The sequence below is a fragment of the Myiozetetes cayanensis genome, unplaced genomic scaffold, assembly GCF_022539395.1.
Source record: "Myiozetetes cayanensis isolate MyiCay16 unplaced genomic scaffold, myiCay2020 scf21, whole genome shotgun sequence".
Lineage (NCBI taxonomy): Eukaryota > Metazoa > Chordata > Aves > Passeriformes > Tyrannidae > Myiozetetes > Myiozetetes cayanensis.
Genome location: NW_026087423.1, coordinates 14,203,000 through 14,221,396, shown reverse-complemented (window position 1 = coordinate 14,221,396; position 18,397 = coordinate 14,203,000). Strand labels below are relative to the sequence as shown.

Genomic DNA, 18,397 nt, shown 5'->3' with positions numbered 1-18,397 from the left:
TGTGAGAAATCAACACTCAACTAAAATATAAAGTGGAAATAATTTTTTTTCGAGAATCATTCAAAAAATCAGTATTATTTCCATTAACTCATCTGAGTGCAAGGGTAGCAGGTGCTCCTAATACTTCAAGAGCAAATTCATTTTCGCTGAAAGAGATGCTGTCGGTGTCAGAGACTGTAGTGTTTCATGTGTATGGGAAGTGGAACCTGTGACTAACTCGGCACAGGTGCAACCGCTTAAACAAAACAGACACAATTTGTGTGCTTGTTCTCTTAGAGAAGTTTGACGATACGTGGTTTGCGCACCTGCATAGAAAAGGGAGGGGAGGCAGCTGAGCGCACCCGGCTGTAATATAATGGCCAGTCTTCGTGAGCGAAGATCTGGGGAAGGTCTTTACACCTTCCAGCCTGCGCATTGGATTTTTTAGGTGAGACACAGTGTGCGCAGAACTGAGCCCACCCTTTAATCCTAAGGTTCATCTGCCGGGGCCAAGCGAGCTTGGACGGTGGCAGCGAGGTCCTCAGGATGTAGATGGATTACCTTACAGGGCTAACGAGCTCCATCACCCGGCTGTACCGCGCGGAAAAAGCCCTTCCTGCTGCACAGCGCTGCGCGTGGGCTGTGGAAGTAAGGGGTGGCGGTGCGCTTCGCCCATGTTCTTGTGCCGGGTCCCGCATGTGACACCAGCTCTGGCCGTGCCCAGCTCCGGGCTCAGAGCGGACTGAGGGTCGCGCCCTCCATCTCCACCCCGCGCCGCCAGAGGGCGCTAGAGCCAGAGGGGGTTGTATGTGGAGGGAGAGGTGTGTGTGTATGGGAGGGGAGCGTATGGGGGAGAGGTGTATGTGTATGGGTGGGTGGGTGGGGGGTGGGGGTGTATGTGGGGGGAGTGTGTGTGTGTAGTGGGGGTGCGTGTGTGTATGTATCTGTCTGTATGTGTCTGTGTGTCTGTCTGCATATGTATCTCCGTGTGTGTATGTATGTCTATACGTGTCCGTGTGTCTGTCCGCATACGTATCTCCGTGTGTGTATGTATGTCTGTACGTGTCCGTGTGTCTGTCCGCATACGTATCTCCGTGTGTGTGTGTATGTCTGTACGTGTCCGTGTGTCTGTCCGCATACGTATCTCCGTGTGTGTATGTATGTCTGTACGTGTCCGTGTGTCTGTCCGCATACGTATCTCCGTGTGTGTATGTATGTCTGTACGTGTCCGTGTGTCTGTCCGCATACGTGTCTCCGTGTGTGTATGTATGTCTGTACGTGTCCGTGTGTCTGTCCGCATACGTGTCTCCGTGTGTGTATGTATGTCTGTACGTGTCCGTGTGTGTGTCCGCATACGTGTCTCCGTGTGTGTGTGTATGTCTGTACGTGTCCGTGTGTGTGTCCGCATACGTGTCTCCGTGTGTGTATGTATGTCTGTACGTGTCCGTGTGTCTGTCCGCATACGTATCTCCGTGTGTGTGTGTCTGTGCGTGCCCGCCCGCCCCGCCACGGACCCGCCCGCCCGCGCCTTCCGGCTCCGTGACCCGGCAGTGAAGCGGCCATGGCCACCCGCTGAAGCGCGGGGTGGGCCGGGCCCGGAGCGGAGCGCGGCGGGGCGGTGGCGGCTCCTCGGCCGCGCTCTGTTCTCAGAGTTCAGGTGGGAAAGGGTCCGGTCCCGCGAGTGCGGGTCTGTGGGTGCCCACCCGCCGCAGTGCCCGCGCTGATGCTCTGTGCCCTCGGGCTCGGGAGCTGCCGCGGCCCCGCGCCCCCGGCCCGGCCCCGCGGGTCACCCATCCCAAGATGAAGACCGTGCTGATGGTGGCGGAGAAGCCGTCCCTGGCGCAGTCCATCGCCAAGATCCTCTCGAGAGGTAGGACGGGTGCGGCTATGCCTGTTGCTGTGCCAGCGGCAGTGGGAGCGCTCCGGAGGCACAGCCCCGCCGGGAGAGGTGTGGGAGCCGCCGGGAGGCGTCTGCGGGGGTTCCCAGGTTTGCTGTCCTTGCAGCGAGGTTGAGAATTACCCTGCTCAGCGACTTCGTTGTCTCGGGGCAGATGCCACCTGGGTTAGGTTGCAGTTCATAAAAAAGCTGGGTGTCCCGTCATATTCTGTTTATTTTTATAGGCTGATGCCTGTTCAAGAATAAAGGAACGTGGTTTCAATATGTAGCTGTAGTGTGTGTTAGTGCATATGGTTTCTGGAAAGTGCCAATCGAGTAGCAAGTTACTGTTCTGAGATTTTTGAAGCAATAGTAAAAGGCTTGTAAACCCTGTGGAAAATAAAATTAGTTGATTATAACTATGCAGTGTAGGAAACTTCTGTATTTTTGTAAGGTTTCCTGGTGGGAGGGAAGGATGGAGGAGATAGTGTATAGTTTAACTTGAAAATGAAATATACTTTAAAAAAAGGCATAAAGTGGTAGTTAACTTAAATAAAAACTTGATCCATAAGTAGGATCTAAGGAACAATGATCTAAGAAAAGGGGAATGTAATTTCACACAAAATAACTTATTTCAACAGCTGCTTAATTTAATCTCATTGGTATTTATGGTCTCATTTTCACAGGTAACATGTCTTCTCGCAAGGGCCTGAATGGTGCCTGCTCTGTGCATGAATACACAGGATCCTTTATTGGACAGAGTGCCCATTTCAAGATGACATCTGTATGTGGTCACGTCATGACTTTGGATTTCATAGGTATTTGCTCATAAGATATTTTAACTTCTAATACTTTGTAGAGCTGTCAAGGATTCCTAATAGGAAAATACTGATTGTGGAAATAAATCAGAAAGGATTTTTGGGAGAGAAGTAGCAGAAAAAGGAGAACAAAAAGATTGCTTATGGTCAGCAGTTCTAGATTTTTGTTTCTAGTTCTCTTGCTGACTTTTTGCATGACCTCAGTCATGGCACTTGTCTTTTCTGTGCCTGAATTACATCCCTGGAAAATGAGGGGAGATAAGGCTAAATTTACTTATCTGGAAAAATGTTTTGGTACTTAGGATGGAAGATGAGTAAAGAATGCAGACCCCAAAAGGATATTTTCTTAAGCATTATAGTGTATTACTGCAAAACAGAGATCTGATAAGGATTATGCTCAAAGAATCCTGTCACCAACCTGCTCTGAAACGTTGGACTAGTCGTGTAACTGTTGTAGTTCTTCTAATTACTAATGTTGTAGTTCTTCTAATTAGTTCTTCTAATTCTACTTGCCTCAGAACTTTACTTACACAGTGTTTTAAAGAGGTTCAGTTTTGTGTAATTGCTGAGCAATATTGTTGACATTACTTGAGAGAAATGAAAATGAACAAATGCATTGATACGAGCAGATGGCACAGGGCACTTTAGGGCTGAGACATAACTAGCCATGTGATGAACAGTAAAACAGACTGCAGCAGTCATGTTATATGTATATATAAATGATATAAACAAGGAAACATAGCCATTCCCCTTGGCCTGATCAATTGATTGTACAAGAGAAGGTGTTTTAATAGCCCTTGATAAAATTTCTGAAAGGTGAACAGTATTTTTTTTCCTTCACATTTCATGTTTCTAAATGACAGATGCAATTCACAGAAAAAGCTAAGCGGTCCCTTGATGTGCAGTAAAGCAAGATTTGTTACAGTAGAAAATTTTCCATACAAATTTTGAAAGTCAATTATTTTGCAAAATAAAGTTGTTTGTTGTTTGGTTTTGGGGTTTTTTATATGTCTTTAGAGCCTTATACTTTTGCTTTACAGGAAAATATAACAGCTGGGACAAAGTGGATCCAGCAGAACTTTTTAGCAAAGCTCCCACAGAAAAGAAAGAAGCTAATCCCAAGCTGACCATGGTGAAGTTTTTGCAGGTATTCTTTCTTCTGAGTAGTATTTCAGATATATAATTTTCTATGCTCCTAAAGTAGGACTTTCTTCCCTGCAAGGAGCAGCTTTTTCTCACAGATCTTTTTTTTTTTTTTTTTTTTTCCTTGTTCTTATGCCGTCTGAAATCCTTGCCTTGTTAAATTCACTTTTTTCATTGCCTTCTGAGCTGTTGGACTGTTGATATCTTGCTTCTTAGAATTGGAGCATTAGATGAATGTTTAGTTTCTAACAGCAAGTGCAAGGCAGAGCTTATAAATGCTTCTTTAAAATAAGTGTGTTGGTTATTGTTCATACTTCACACGTCCTGCTGAGAGGAAAGCAGGATTTTGGTTGCTTTTACAAAATAATATGCTGTCTGAAGGGCAAGTGTATGTGGTGAAAAAATTATTTATGTCAGACAAATTTAGACTTAGCAGTGTCTTTATGAACTAGAAAAGTGTTTCTTGGGTTTGTTTGTGTGTTAGAGTTTTTTGGATTTTTTTTTTTTTTTTTTATATTTGGAAATTAAGGCCCAGAGAGGGAAGGGGCTATGCCTGAGGTTGTGCATGCAGACTGGAGCTGTTTTGGGAGACTTCCACTGCTATGGAACTATGCTGATTATTTTCAGAAAAGCATCTTATATGCAGTTTTCTGGCCCCATGGAGCACAGCTTGCTCCTCTCTTCAACCACTGTTTAGGTACCTGGAAACTTCTTGTCACTTCTGGTTTATTCTTCCAATCCTTTTAGCACCGAGTAAATTATCTCCAGTACTTAAAAAGAGAGAGGGGAGGTGGGCTGTTTTTGTTGCTGAAGAACTCTGCTAGTTTTCCTCACAGGTGGAGGGAAGAGGCTGTGATTGTATTGTCTTGTGGTTGGATTGTGATAAAGAAGGAGAAAACATCTGTTTTGAAGTAAGATTTCTCTTTTTAAGACATATAATACCATGATATATTTGTCTGTGACAATACTATCAATGCATTGGTTTATGAGTATACAGTAAAATTCAAACTAAAGTTCAATAAAGTTTTAAAGGCCTTGGTGGAAAAACTCATGTGCTTTGAGCTCTGTAAGATGTCAGTTAAAGAGTAAAAATCAATTTCAGAGATATTGCTCATCTTAGATAACATTCAAGTCTCCTAAATGTTAGAACATTTCAGTGCTTTCAGAGTTGGTCTGTATTACACAGCTGGAGTAGTTATTTTTCTGTCCTTGTAAAACTTCATCTCTGTTATCTGTTGTTTATTAAGCAATTAGATGCTTTACAACACCGAGACTACTTTTAAGCATAGGCCTTCTGCAAGAATTTGGTCTCCACACATAAAAACATAGAACTAAAACTTTCTTAAGATTTTTTTAAAAATCGTGCTATTTCCAGAAGTCTACATGAAGAGTATTTGTTTGGGCTTTTTTCTTTTGTTTAAAGAAGCACATTTTATCAAGTAATTGTTTTAAGTTCTTTACATACCACTTTATCATCGCTTGGCCCTAGCAATACTTAGAATAAACCCAGAGAGAAAGTGGTACATGTTCACCATAAAGCACTGCAGCTGCACTGTTGAATGTCTTTGTACTTGGCCAACAATAGTGATTTGCTTCCAGCGGTTGCTGAATGGTAAATAAATCCTTCAGTTTTGCTAGTTCTTAATGGACTTCCGAGTGGATGGAAAATACTTCTCTGGGTTATCTTGCTGAATTTAGTGTCATATAAGCAAATATTTTGTGGAGAGTGTTGTTTTTTTTTATTTATTTAGAGAGAAAACCTGACTGAAGCCTTTATCTTTCAAATACTTTCATTAGGTTCTTGATGCTGTTCTTCCTGTCATGAACAAACCTCGTGGCACAGAAAGGTCGATTTACAGAGCTAAATTCAGCTCCATCACTGACACAGACATCTGCAATGCCATGAATCACTTGGGAGAACCCAATCGCAACGAGGCTCTATCTGTGGATGCCCGCCAGGAGCTGGATCTGAGGATTGGCTGTGCATTCACAAGGTGACAGCACAGATCGCAGATGGTTTTATGGAAGGCTCAAGAATGGTTCTGTCCACTCATGGGTTAACCCCAGCTGGCAGCCAAGCCCCACACAGCCACTCACTGCTTCCACCCCAGTGGGGTGGTGGGAGAGAATCAGATAGGTAGAAGTGAGAAAACTCACGAGTAGAGAGTAAAAGTAGTTTAATAGGTAAGACAAAAGCTGCACACACAAGCAAAGCAAAATAAGGCATTAATTCACCACTACCCGTGGGCAGGCAGGTGTTCAACCATCCCCAGGACACCCGCAATGGAGACTTGGGAAGACAAACTCCATCACTGTGAACATTCCCCCCCTTCTTCCTTTGCCCAGCTTTATATGCTGAGCGTGGTGTCATATGGTCTGGAATATCCCTTTGGTCAGTTGGGATCAGATGTCCTGGCTGTGTCCTCTCCCAACTCGTTTTGCACCCCCAGTCTGCTCACTGGTTTGGTGGGGTGAGAGGTAGGAGAGGCCTTGACTCGGTGTGAGCCCTACTCAGCAACAGTGAAAACATCCCTGAATTATCAACACTGTTCTCAGCACAAATCCAAAGCACAGCCCTGTACCAGCCTCTGTGAAGATTAACTCTACCCCAGCCTAACCCAGGACACCACAGAATATGTCTCAGAACTCTAGGGGCTGATTCTGTTCAGCACCAAACCGAACAATTTTATGCACAGACAAATAAAAAAAAAGAAAAAGTTGTGTATGGACTTACCTGAACTAGGTAAAGTACTATTGGCCAATGTGGTATGATTTTATGCTCTAATGTTCTCTCACATTTCTTTGGGAATAAACAGGATTCACTGAGGCAAAATGATTGTGACTAAATTAGCTGTAAGAGATGGTGTTTCTCAGAATTCTTTTTTCCTAGTGCCTGAATGCTTTTAGAGATTACTCATGTTTGTGTGTGTATGTTAATGAAAAATTTTTCGTGGAAATGAAGATATTAATGTACTCGTTCCTAGTTTGTTGTTTTTTTTTTTCTCATCTCTCTTAGGTTTCAGACTAAATATTTTCAGGGGAAATATGGGAATTTAGACAGTTCCCTCATCTCCTTTGGGCCATGTCAGACCCCAACACTCGGATTCTGTGTTGAAAGGCATGACAAAATCCAGTCATTTAAGCCTGAGACTTACTGGGTGTTGCAAGCTAAAGTAAGTTTTACAGTACTTGTTTATATATGAGGACGTATATTTTTACCAAAAAAATGTATTTTCATTTCATTCATTCATAAATTTGTAGCTGCGGACAGGAATTCACGATGCCTATAGTTTACTCATATACTCTCATTCTGTTCACATGTGTGTCACCACTCTCAAGAACAGATTCCAGTATGTCAGTTTTGTATTAAAGTGGCTATTGTCTGCTACTTATAAGAATTCTTCGGTGCTGGTCATCTAAACTTAGATTCAGCCAAAAAGACTACTTAAAATGGTTTTCTTTTGTTCCCTGGGGTCCTTGGACTAACTGTTGTTAATTTGAATTCAGGAATTAATTAGGCTGCGAAAAAACATTGGCATTGCGGAGTGTTAGAATTTTAAAGCAAATAAAATACTCATTGTGTTAACTGGTGATTGAATCCTCGGAGTACTTTGGCCGCTTAGGGCAGTTTTACAGCCTTGCTGCTGTCCAAGCTCTGAGAGTAAACCAACAGGGTTTTACAGCTTATGATCACAGGGATTTTTTAAACAAATAAGGGATGCATGGTAAAAAGTTTCCATTTTTAGATTTTAAAGGTAAAAAAAAAAAAAAAATAGAATCGGGTGTCTACTGTCATTTCTTCTGATGTGTCTCATGTGTCATGCTAGGAAATACTTGGTGCCTGTTTTCAGAGAATTTTGTACTCTCTTATATTGGTTGCTTCATATTGATTTTTGTATATGGGACTTAAAACAAGACCTAGTTACAGTAAAATACAAATTATTGATTTCACTAAATGAAAATGGTAAACTTTGAATTCTACCCACTTCAGCCTTTACTGTTCCCTCTAAACAAGGACAGTATTTTAGTTCACTGCAGGAATAGTTACAGTCACTCCCCGGCCCCAAGAAATCCAAGTTCTCTACCTTTCTCAGAAACCCCTGTAAAAAGAAGCAGAACTGTGTGTTTGAATCACTTGTCCTAGTGTAAGTTTGTCCTAAATTTGTCCTAACAAATCTTATATGTCCTAGGATTTGCTTGCTGGATTATTGTTGGGAATACGCATTCTCACACTTCCAGAAGTAGAGTTGGTGGGAATGAATTTTTTTTTTTATTTTGTCCAACAGGTGAACCCTGAAAAAGAAAGTTCTCTCACTTTAGATTGGGATAGAGTGAGAGTGTTTGATCGTGAGGTTGCTCAAATGTTCCTGAATATAACAAAGATGTCAAAAGAAGCAAGGGTAAGAATATTTACTAAGTGTCAGTAGACCCATATTTCACATAAAGCAACCATTAATATTTCGTTTGCTGCATGTTGGGGGTTTTTGTTTGTTTTTGTTACAGAGTGCAGAATATATGTATATTGTTTTTTACTTCATTCAGCTTTGTGTAAATGAGAATAAAAAGCAAGAGATTTTTTATTGTAGTTCATGTACTGGTGTGGTCATCTCAGCAGAAGCCTCTTTTTAATATTGATTTTAGAAATGATCATCACTCCTGATAGGAACTCTTCATTACTAAACCTGCTAGGAAATACTGTTCAGATATTTCGAAGCAGACCTCTTATTTCCCATGAGACATTGTACAAATCAGAGTTCAATTATGTGTAGGGCAATATTCCTGCAGTTAAATTTTTAATCATGTGTATGGTCTTTATAGCAAATTAACTTCTAGCTCTGCTCTATTCAATATTTGTTTGACAGTGTGTTTGGATTTCAGAGCTTATAGACGTCAAGGTTCAAAGACTGCTTGAAGCTTTTAAAACTCTGGATCCTTATAGTTAGGGCCACGAGCACTAAGTCCTTGTAGTTCTGAAAGTATGTACTGCTGAGGTAAATGGGAAGACAGCAATAAGCTGCCTTGCTGCATTCCCAGTTATAGACCTGATCTAGTTAGTCTCTAGCACAAAGGATCTTTAGGACTTTAATTTTGGAACTTGGTAAAATTATCTCAAGTCAGATTTTCTAAAGTAAAAATATATTGGTGGCTTGTGTTTTAAGAAAATAGCACATACAACAAGAGTAGACAATGGTAGGTATGATACTTGTTTATAGGCATGATTGAAATCACACATTTACCAGTTAGGAAACTTCAGAACTTTTACTGGGAAAATGCTGTTTTCTAGGTAGAATCTGTGAGTAAAAAAGAGAAGGTGAAGCAGAGACCACTGGCTCTGAACACGGTAGAAATGCTACGAGTGGCCAGTGCTGCTTTAGGTATGTGCAAAAGTTCAGATTTTCACACTGTTTTAAAGCAAAATATTTTGACTTCACAAATGAAATAATCAAGGACATATCAAATATAGTTTGATACTTTCCTCTCCCTGTAATAGATCATTTAGATCATTACAGATCATTATATTGCTATTATAGATCAGTTCTGGGAAGGATATTAAGGTGCTGAAGCAGGTCCAGAGAAGAGCAATTAGGCTGGTGAAGGGACTGTACACAAGTCCTATGAGGAGAGGCTGAGGGAGCTGGGGTTGTTGAGGCTGGAGAAGAGGAGGCTCAGGGGAGACCTCAGCATCCTCTACAACTACCTGAAAGGAGGTTGTAGCCAGGTGGGGGTTGGTCTCTTCTCCCAGGCAGCTCTCAGTAATACAAGAGGGCATGGTCTTAAGCTCTGCCTGGGGAGGTTTAGGTTAGATATTAGGAAGAAATTCTTTACAGAGAGAATAATCAGGCATTGGAATGGGCTGCCCGGGGAAGTGGTGGATTCTCCATCCCTGGTGGTTTTTAAGATGAGACTGAATGTGGCACTCAGTGCCATGGTCTGGTAACCATGGCAGTGTTGGATCAAGGATTGGACTTGATGATCTCAGAGTTCCTTTCCAACCCAGCTGATTCTATGATTCTATGATTTTGGGAGAAGGATCAAGTTTAGAAAGCTTGTCAAAAGTGAAATGTTTAGGAAGATCAAGGTGACAGAATACATAAAGGACAAACTGTGTTTTATTTGGGTGCTTGGATAAGATATTTTTTCAGATGCAGCAAACCATAATCACAGTGAATGTGTAGATGATTTTTGTTTTGTCCTATCCCGTCTTAGGAATGGGTCCACAACATGCCATGCAAATAGCAGAGCGTCTTTATACTCAGGGTTATATTAGCTACCCTCGAACAGAAACTACTCATTACCCAGAAAACTTTGACTTGAAAGGATGTCTGAGACAGCAAGCCAGTAATCCTTACTGGGCAGAAACTGTGAGTACATGAAGCAAAACTTGTACTAGCATCATTTGCTAGTGTGTGTTTAGAATAGATCTTATTTGGTGTATTAACACCTCTAGGCCTTTGGAAATGATAAATATCTCTAGTTGCTTTTGTTTATGGATGTTGTATTGTTATGGATTGGATCAGAGTAAGCAATTTCTTTCTTCACCCAGGTAAATATATTGCTATCAGAAGGCATTAATCGTCCAAGGAAAGGCCATGATGCAGGAGACCATCCTCCCATCACCCCAATGAGAGCTGCAACAGAAGCAGAATTAGGTACAGGCAAATTCAGTAGTGTTGGGACACTGTGTGAAGAAATTAGTTCCTTGAGGTGTAGGTGCCAGTTTGAAAATCACCGAGTTTCAACAGAAAATACAACTCTTTGAATGGCAGAAATGAAGAGAGCAAACTTGATCCTCTGCGAAACTTCCGGTGACAGTGAAGTTCAGAGCTGCTCTGCATTTTAGTAATTGATCCTCAGGACTATAGTATTGCTAAGAAAAAAACAACTTAATGCCTACTTTTCTAGGAGAAATTTGCCCCAGAATAGTAGCTTCCAAGTACTGAAATATTACTATATTTTTGTGCTTGTAAGCCAAACTTCAACTGCATTTTAATTTAGTCTGTATGGTTTGTAGGTTTTATATTAAAATACAATATTTGACTTTTTGTACACTGTGCTCCCTCAAAAGAGGATTTTAAGGTTCTAAGGGAGTGTAGTGAATGAATTGTATTGTTTATTCAGAATAGCTGAGATTGTTGTAGAAAACAAATACCTATGGTGAAATTATCTGTGTTAAAAAATAAATGCTTTAAAATTTTGGTTAATTGTATGGGCTACTGAGTGGCCATTTTTCTTTATACACAGCAAAACAAAATATGCAAAGCATGGGACTAAGAACTGGGAGCTGTTCATAGCAGTGTAACCTTTCAAATATTCCATTCCTATACAGAGATTGTGAATAATGAAACTTTGTTTTGCAAATTAATGTGCATTAGTGTTAATAAGTATTATTTTAGAGTGATCTCTTTAAGTTGCCCAGAGTGGCAGTTGCCACCAGGATCACATTTTATGATTTAGATTAGAATGTGGTATCCAGGGGCACTAAGCAGTAGATAATTTTGGTTTTGTTCATATGTCTTTATTTTAGCAAAAATAGAAAAGTTTTTCTTACTTTGCCCTCTCATTCAAACACATCGCAAAACTGGGAGAGGACTGGCTAAATTGGCAGTTCTTCTGCAAGTGCATCTGCAGCTCCTGTCTGTGACATAGGCATGAAATTTTAAAGGGGAACTGGACAGACTTTTGAATGTTACTTTCTTTTAGGTACTGTTTTTTCCTGTGATACCAGTGGGAAACTAGTACTTTTTATTTAGAGTAGATTTTACAGAAATCTGCAGGACTGGAGTTCCATGGCTGAGGTGTTGTTAATCCCCAGGTGGAGATGGGTGGCGACTCTATGAGTACATAACTCGGCACTTCATTGCCACTGTCAGCGCTGACTGCAAGTACCTGCAAACCACCATTTCCTTCAGTATTGGCCCTGAACGATTCACCTGTGTTGGAAAGGTGGTAACTTCACCAGGTAAAACTAGTCAGGAGTAAGTAGTTGGCTACAGATGTAATTTTTTTTCCATTAATATGCTGAAAGTATAGAAGAGTGAAGCATTGGGAACAAGTGCAATTTGGAAGACATTTTTTGATCTGTCAAAACCAGAGACAAAATCTTGTCTTTGTTTCCATACTGCAATTATGATAGGAAGAGTCTTATTTTTTATGTAGTAGTCTTAAAGATTTAATGCCAAGATTTACCAGTGTGAAGACCAGTCTTTTTGCAGATAGTAAATGCCTTGTGGGAGATAAATTAGACAAAAGCAGATTTTTTTTCTTGGGCCTCTGTAAAAAGAATGTAGCACTAGTACTGAGATTTTTATGGTAAACTGGCCTAATAGTACTTATTGCATTATTATGACTTCCTATTTGAGTTTCTTTTTAAGAAACTCTGCCCATCATTCTGGCACTGTGCTTTCGTTCATAGAAAGTGTTTGCTTTTTTCAGTCATCAGACTGATTCAAGTCATGCAAAAATTATATCTTATGTGATGTAGTGAGAGATACTGTCTTGAGATTCTGTATTTCCTCAGCATTCCTGGCCTCATGTATTTTCTGCCTGATATGGCAGACATGTCTTAACTTTGATCTGTAAAATGCAGCCCATGTTAAAACTAGAAACATATACCTTGACCTTCTAAAAGCTGTAGAGATAAGCTCTCATTGCTTTTGTTTGTTTCTTTCTTTCCCCCCAGGGTTCACAGAAATTATGCCATGGCACAGCATCCCATTGGAAGAGAGCCTTCCCCGCTGTGAGAAAGGAGATCTTTTTCCAATTGGTGAAATAAAGTTGCTGGAAAAGCAAACCAGTCCCCCTGATTACCTGACAGAAGCAGAACTGATCACTCTGATGGAAAAGCATGGCATTGGTAGGAACTTGTTAGACTTACATATCCTGTAATACATCCACCAAGAGTGCAAAGAGTCTGAATCGCTCCTCTGCACGCTCTCTGTCAGTAATGACCCCTCAGCATGCATTTGGGTAGGTGCAGTGATAATCTCTTCCCCTTCAAACCACAGCTGCCTGTAGCTCCTCTCAACAGATGATAGATTGTTTCTTTCCCCACACTCCTTTTTCTTTTCTTATCCTTATTTTCAGTAGTTTCTGGCCAAAGCAGTATCCTTTCATAACAAATCCTTGTCACTTCTGTGTCAGAAAGAGCTGATGTTTGGAAGGAAGCACCTCCTCATTCTTAGGAATGATTTCTTGTCTTTATAGCTTGCTTCAGCTTTGCTGAATTCAGTAATCCTTCTATATCTTATTATACAATTTACCACAATGCTACTTTTCATTATCAATCTGACTTGTTTCCTTTGAGGTATTTTTATAAAGTTCATCCAGTTAGAGCAAACATAGCCTCTTACTCCAACATGTTTTTCCAGAATAAATGATTGTAAGAATAAGTGTCTTCCCAATGGTAATTCCTTGGAAGAAATGAAAGGATTAAGGTTAAGACATGTGTTTCAGACTTCTAAGAACTGCAAAGGAACATCAGAGTTACTGGAGAGAGAGTAGCTACGCACTGGAAGTTGGGTAACAGTAAGAAGGTATCTGAATTTTAAGCTGTCGTAGGAGCCCTACAGTTTGACATTAAACTGGAGAAGTCAGAAGTGAGTAATTTGATGACAACTCTGTTTTGTTCAAGATGGATCTGTTGTTTTCCTTTGTGTGCCAGGAACTGATGCCAGTATTCCAGTCCACATTAACAACATTTGCCAGAGAAACTATGTCACAGTGGAGAGTGGTCGGAGACTAAAGCCTACAAACCTTGGCATTGTTCTGGTTCATGGTTATTACAAAATAGGTCAGTTAAATGCTCTTCCCTTTCCATCCTCTTGCCTTCTTTTCCCTTCACTATCTCAAGGGCTGTTGTCATTGTGTAAGCAGCATTTCTGTCTCAAAATGATGTCTCTAGGAAAGTATTATTAACCGAAGACTATAATAATTAAAACTTGTGTCTTTATTTTGATGACAGTTTCCTACCTCCATTTTTGACCTTGCATTGCTGCTGTCTCTGGTTTTCTGTTAGATGCAGAATTGGTTCTGCCTACGATCCGCAGTGCTGTAGAGAAGCAACTCAACTTAATAGCTCTGGGTAAAGCAAATTATCATCAGGTCCTGGAGCACACCCTTGACATTTTCAAAAGGAAATTTCACTATTTTGTGGATTCTATTGCAGGTAAAACTTTTTACATGCAGAGTTCCCTACAATTATTTAATTGTTGCATAGAAAATACGTATTATAAATTAGAAATTGTTGCATAGAAAATATGTATTAGGTTCCTTTTAGAGTTTTAGGCTTTCTGAAAAGTCATACCAGGACTGGAAGTTTCAAAGTAAGTTGCCCTCCAAAGGGAAATGGACTGAATCCTGTCTCCAAAACTCTACTGCAAATTTATTTCGCTTCTGTGTAGTGGTGAGTTTTTGAAAACTTGAGACTAACTGAACCTAGTGTTTGTGCATGCTCAGTGCAAAACACTGTGTGTTTAAAATGTCTTCATAAACAAGGAAGGGCATTGTGAATAAAATAATTCTGACTTCTTGACAGGTCTTGTAGATGATTTTGTTCAGGTTTCCTCTTAAGAACTAGAATTCTAACATAAATGTGATTATTTCTTTTGCAGGTATGGATGAACTGATGGAAGTTTCTTTTTCGCCCTTGGCTGCCACGGGAAAACCCCTTTCCCGCTGTGGTAAATGCCATCGTTTCATGAAGTATATTCAGGTAAATTTACTTCATACTTTGAATTTCACTTGCTGGCGGGGGGGGGGCATTGAGTAGAAACTCCTTTTCTATTACTGAATTTGGGTTAAAATGTTGTTCTCAAAGTGCATTTCTGAAACAAAGTACCTGATGGAGTTTTTCCATGGGAAACAAGTTGGAAAGCAGGTCCAGCTGGATGCACTGCAAGTTGTAAACACTATTGACTCTGCAGTTGTTCAGGAGACTTGTGTTCTATTTCCAGGCCAAGCCGAGTCGCCTGCACTGCTCCCACTGTGATGACACCTACAGTCTCCCACAGAATGGTACCATTAAACTCTATAAAGAGCTGCGTTGTCCCCTAGATGACTTTGAGCTGGTGCTGTGGTCATCTGGATCCAGAGGAAAGAGCTATCCACTGTGTCCATATTGTTACAACCATCCTCCTTTCAGGGACATGAAAAAAGGTAGGAATTCTGTAAACATGCAGGTATCACTCTCTGTAAACATGCAGGTATCACTCTCACTTTAAATAAATTAAGTACAGTCCCTGCAATGTGCTTTTTAGGAATTCTGAAACCAGTGTTGTTTCATAAAGAAGTGCTGTTCAAATTAGATTCTAGATACCTAAAATTCACATCAAACTCACCAAAATTTACCAGTTAATTTTTTACAAATTTTTCTTTATAAAAGAAGTAAGAAATTAATTTACCTACATACACTGTAGGTGACCTTCAGAACACTCAGCATGCAGTGAAAGACACTGAGATTCTGACACCTTGCAAATTGGAGTAGGCTTGGGTAGGACTTTAGATGAAGACCTGGTCTCGAGAATGTTATGATGCTGAGATAAATGGTGTGTCAAAAGCTGTTGAAGGATATAAGAAGAGGTAAAAGTTGCAGCTACTTTGGTAGCTGTGAGACGAAAAGTTACTTAAAGTAGTGCATTGAAGCTATGAGTAACAGGAGCTTTTTGGCATATTTTTTATTATCATCTTTTAATTAAAAATGTCTTGGACTAACAGTGAGTAGTTCAAATATAAAGTGGCTGTTAGCTAGGAGCCATGTGTTTAATTGAAAATGTAACTAGGTTTCACTGATTTCATCACTCGTGTCTAAACTGGCTGTATTGTACGGTGGCAGTATCTGGCAACTCTGAAAGCCTAGAGAAATTTTTGAAAAAGGGATTATTCTGAATGTGTGAAGAGGCAAGTTGCTATTTTGGGAGCAGTTTCATTCTTTAGTGATTTTGAAAACATATAATATACTAAGTTTTTCTGTGTCATACTTCCTCCAAACTCTGTAGTGTGAGTAGTGCAATGGGTTCCTTGTGGTATGGTTTTACTCTTTTCCTGCCAGGAATGGGCTGTAATGAATGCACCCACCCCACATGCCAGCATTCCCTTAGCATGCTTGGAATTGGGCAGTGCGTTGAGTGTGAGAATGGGGTCCTGGTGCTGGACTCGACGTCAGGGCCGAAGTGGAAGATGGCCTGCAACAAGTGCAACGTCATTGTGCACTTCTTCGAGAACGCCCACAAGGTGCGGGTGTCGCCGGAGACTTGCGACCTGTGCGAGGCCGCGCTCGTGGATGTGGATTTTAACAAAGCCAAATCTCCTCTACCTGGTGATGAGACCCAGCACTCCGGCTGTGTGTTCTGTGACCCTGTGTTCCAAGATCTGGTGGAGCTGAAACATGCAGCCATGAGACACCCCATGCACCGAGGGGGACAAGGGAAAAGGCAAGGGCGGGGAAGGGGCAAAGGCCGGAGGCCTGGAGGAAGAGTCAACCCAAAGAAACCCAAGGACAAAATGGCAGCTCTGGCTGCTTACTTTGTGTAATGGCCACACAACACTAAATAAACTTCATACAAAAATTTGTTTCCCTTGGAGTTCATTTTTAAGTGTTTTTGATCTTCACTGCTTTCCTGTTCTTAGAACAGTTAAAACACCATAAGTGTTCTATGCCTTGATTTAATTCATAAAACAAATTTTTCTGGGTGATCCATTAGTAACTGAGTAAACCTTTAAGCTTTTGATTGGGATTCATTGATACAAGGAGAGCTCACAAACAATAGGGACACTCAAGGAGTCTAACTGGACTGTTACCTGTGGCTGATAGAAAAGAAATGAAATTTCTCTCTTTTGTCATTTCTGGGGCCTTTGTCAGCAATACAAGTGCCAGGAATATAAGACCTGATTAAGATCAGTGTTATGCTGCTGTAGTCTTTAAGTGTGGCACGAGGGTTGCTTCATCTGACTTTGAGTCTTCAAAAATAATAAATGACTAGTAGTTGTCAGATTTTTAAATTACGTCTTCAATAGCAAGAGCACGTCTTCAAATCTGTCACTCTGCTTCATAAGTGAATAATGCCAAGAGACATACAAAATGGAAATTATAAATGTGAAGGTGAATATCTGCCTTGAGCAGTGATTCCCAAATTACGACCTGTGCAGCCAAGTTTGTGTCTTTTGGTCCATGGGGCCCAGTTAAATGAGACCTCCTGCTGCTGGAGGACAGATTGAGTACCCCTGCACTTCTTTTCCGCTGTAGTCACACAGCAGATCATATGTAATGAAATACAGCTTGTACTGTCTGTTCCCCAAATTGTCATTTCAGTGTTGTCTAGTTCTGTTATCAAAAGGAGGGTATCCTGGTTTTGTGTGGAGCAGCTGTATCTAACCACTGGGACACTGGGTACAACATTGCAAAATCTAATTGTACAAATATATAATTCTCCTTTCCATCCATGTGTACATGGCTGAGCATGTCTGGTTGTCTGGTCAAGTACAGTTTGTGTCATCTATACCCCCAAAACAGTGCCAGCATTAGTTGTGTTTGGATGGGAGTGCAGAGGCTGCTGCATTTGAACACAGAATGTGCAGAGCAACCTGACATGGGATTCACTGGCGACAGAGGAAAGACAAGTCTCCACAAAGTAATCTACAACTCTACTGTGTGTGCTTTAACTGAACCAGAGAACACGGCCCAAACTCCACAGCCCCAAGCCTGTTCCTCTGATCAAATGTTTATGCAGTTACAGCTCAAACATGAACTGTGTTTTAGTAGTGTTGCTTAAAAGATCCAGCCATAGGTAAAAGTTTTTTCAGTAGTGGGTTGGTTTTTTTTTTTCTTCTTTTTGGTGGATTTTTAAGGTTTTTTTTCTGGTAAAAACAGTCTTTCCATGTCCTTTAGGCTGGAGCAAGGAGCTTCTTTTCAGAAAGAACCATGCCTGTTTTAAAAATCATCTTCCTGTAGTGCCTTAGAGTCACAGGTCTTGGACTAAACTATAACGGCTTTCAGGCTCTTGTACTGATTCAGTTCAAGTCCTCTTATTTCCTGTAGCCTGCTCTGGTACACCAGGATACTGCTCTGAATGTCCCTGTGTGCCCAGGTTGCTGCTGCTGCTGCTGGAGCTGTCTGTCAACTGGGATTTCTGGAGATGGTCCTGGAAGTGTGGGGAACCTGTCATTAGTCATTCTTCATGGCTTCTGAGCTGAGTGGGAATGCTTTCCTCTTCCTCCAAGCATGGCTTTTATTTTAGCTATTTGCAGACAAACTTTGGCTCACAAAAATCTCTGCTTAGTGTTATTCCTAGTGGAAATAAAGTGCTGGGAATTTCAAGTGCTTAGGATGAGCCGTTCACAGGATCGGGCAGATTGCAGACCCAAGGGAATGTCATGAAGCTGAGTCAAGGGAAGTTTAGTTTGGATATCAAAAATTGTTTCTTCCCCTGAAGTGTGGTAGTGCACTGGAACAGGTTCCCCAAGGCAGTGGTCACAGCACCAGGCCTGTCTGAGTTCAAGAAGCGTTTGGACAACGCTCTCAGGCACATGGTATGATTCTTGGGGTGTCCTGCAGAGGGCCAGGACTTGGAGTGGATGATCCTGATGG

At 41.1% G+C, this 18,397-nt stretch overlaps 1 protein-coding gene across 1 annotated transcript; it reads left to right on the top strand.

Moving 5' to 3' along the window:
- Positions 1-1,637: 1,637 nt before the first annotated feature.
- On the top strand, positions 1,638-16,379 carry TOP3B (DNA topoisomerase III beta). The gene is made up of 17 exons (XM_050318774.1): positions 1,638-1,849; positions 2,542-2,673; positions 3,714-3,820; positions 4,653-4,727; positions 5,614-5,810; positions 6,833-6,989; positions 8,103-8,216; positions 9,101-9,191; positions 10,024-10,178; positions 10,361-10,466; positions 11,630-11,776; positions 12,497-12,670; positions 13,478-13,606; positions 13,832-13,981; positions 14,427-14,527; positions 14,769-14,970; positions 15,863-16,379. Exons 1-17 carry the CDS (start codon positions 1,780-1,782, stop codon positions 16,342-16,344), a joined length of 2,589 nt encoding a protein of 862 aa, XP_050174731.1. The 5' UTR covers positions 1,638-1,779; the 3' UTR covers positions 16,345-16,379.
- The last annotated feature ends 2,018 nt before the right edge of the window (positions 16,380-18,397 follow it).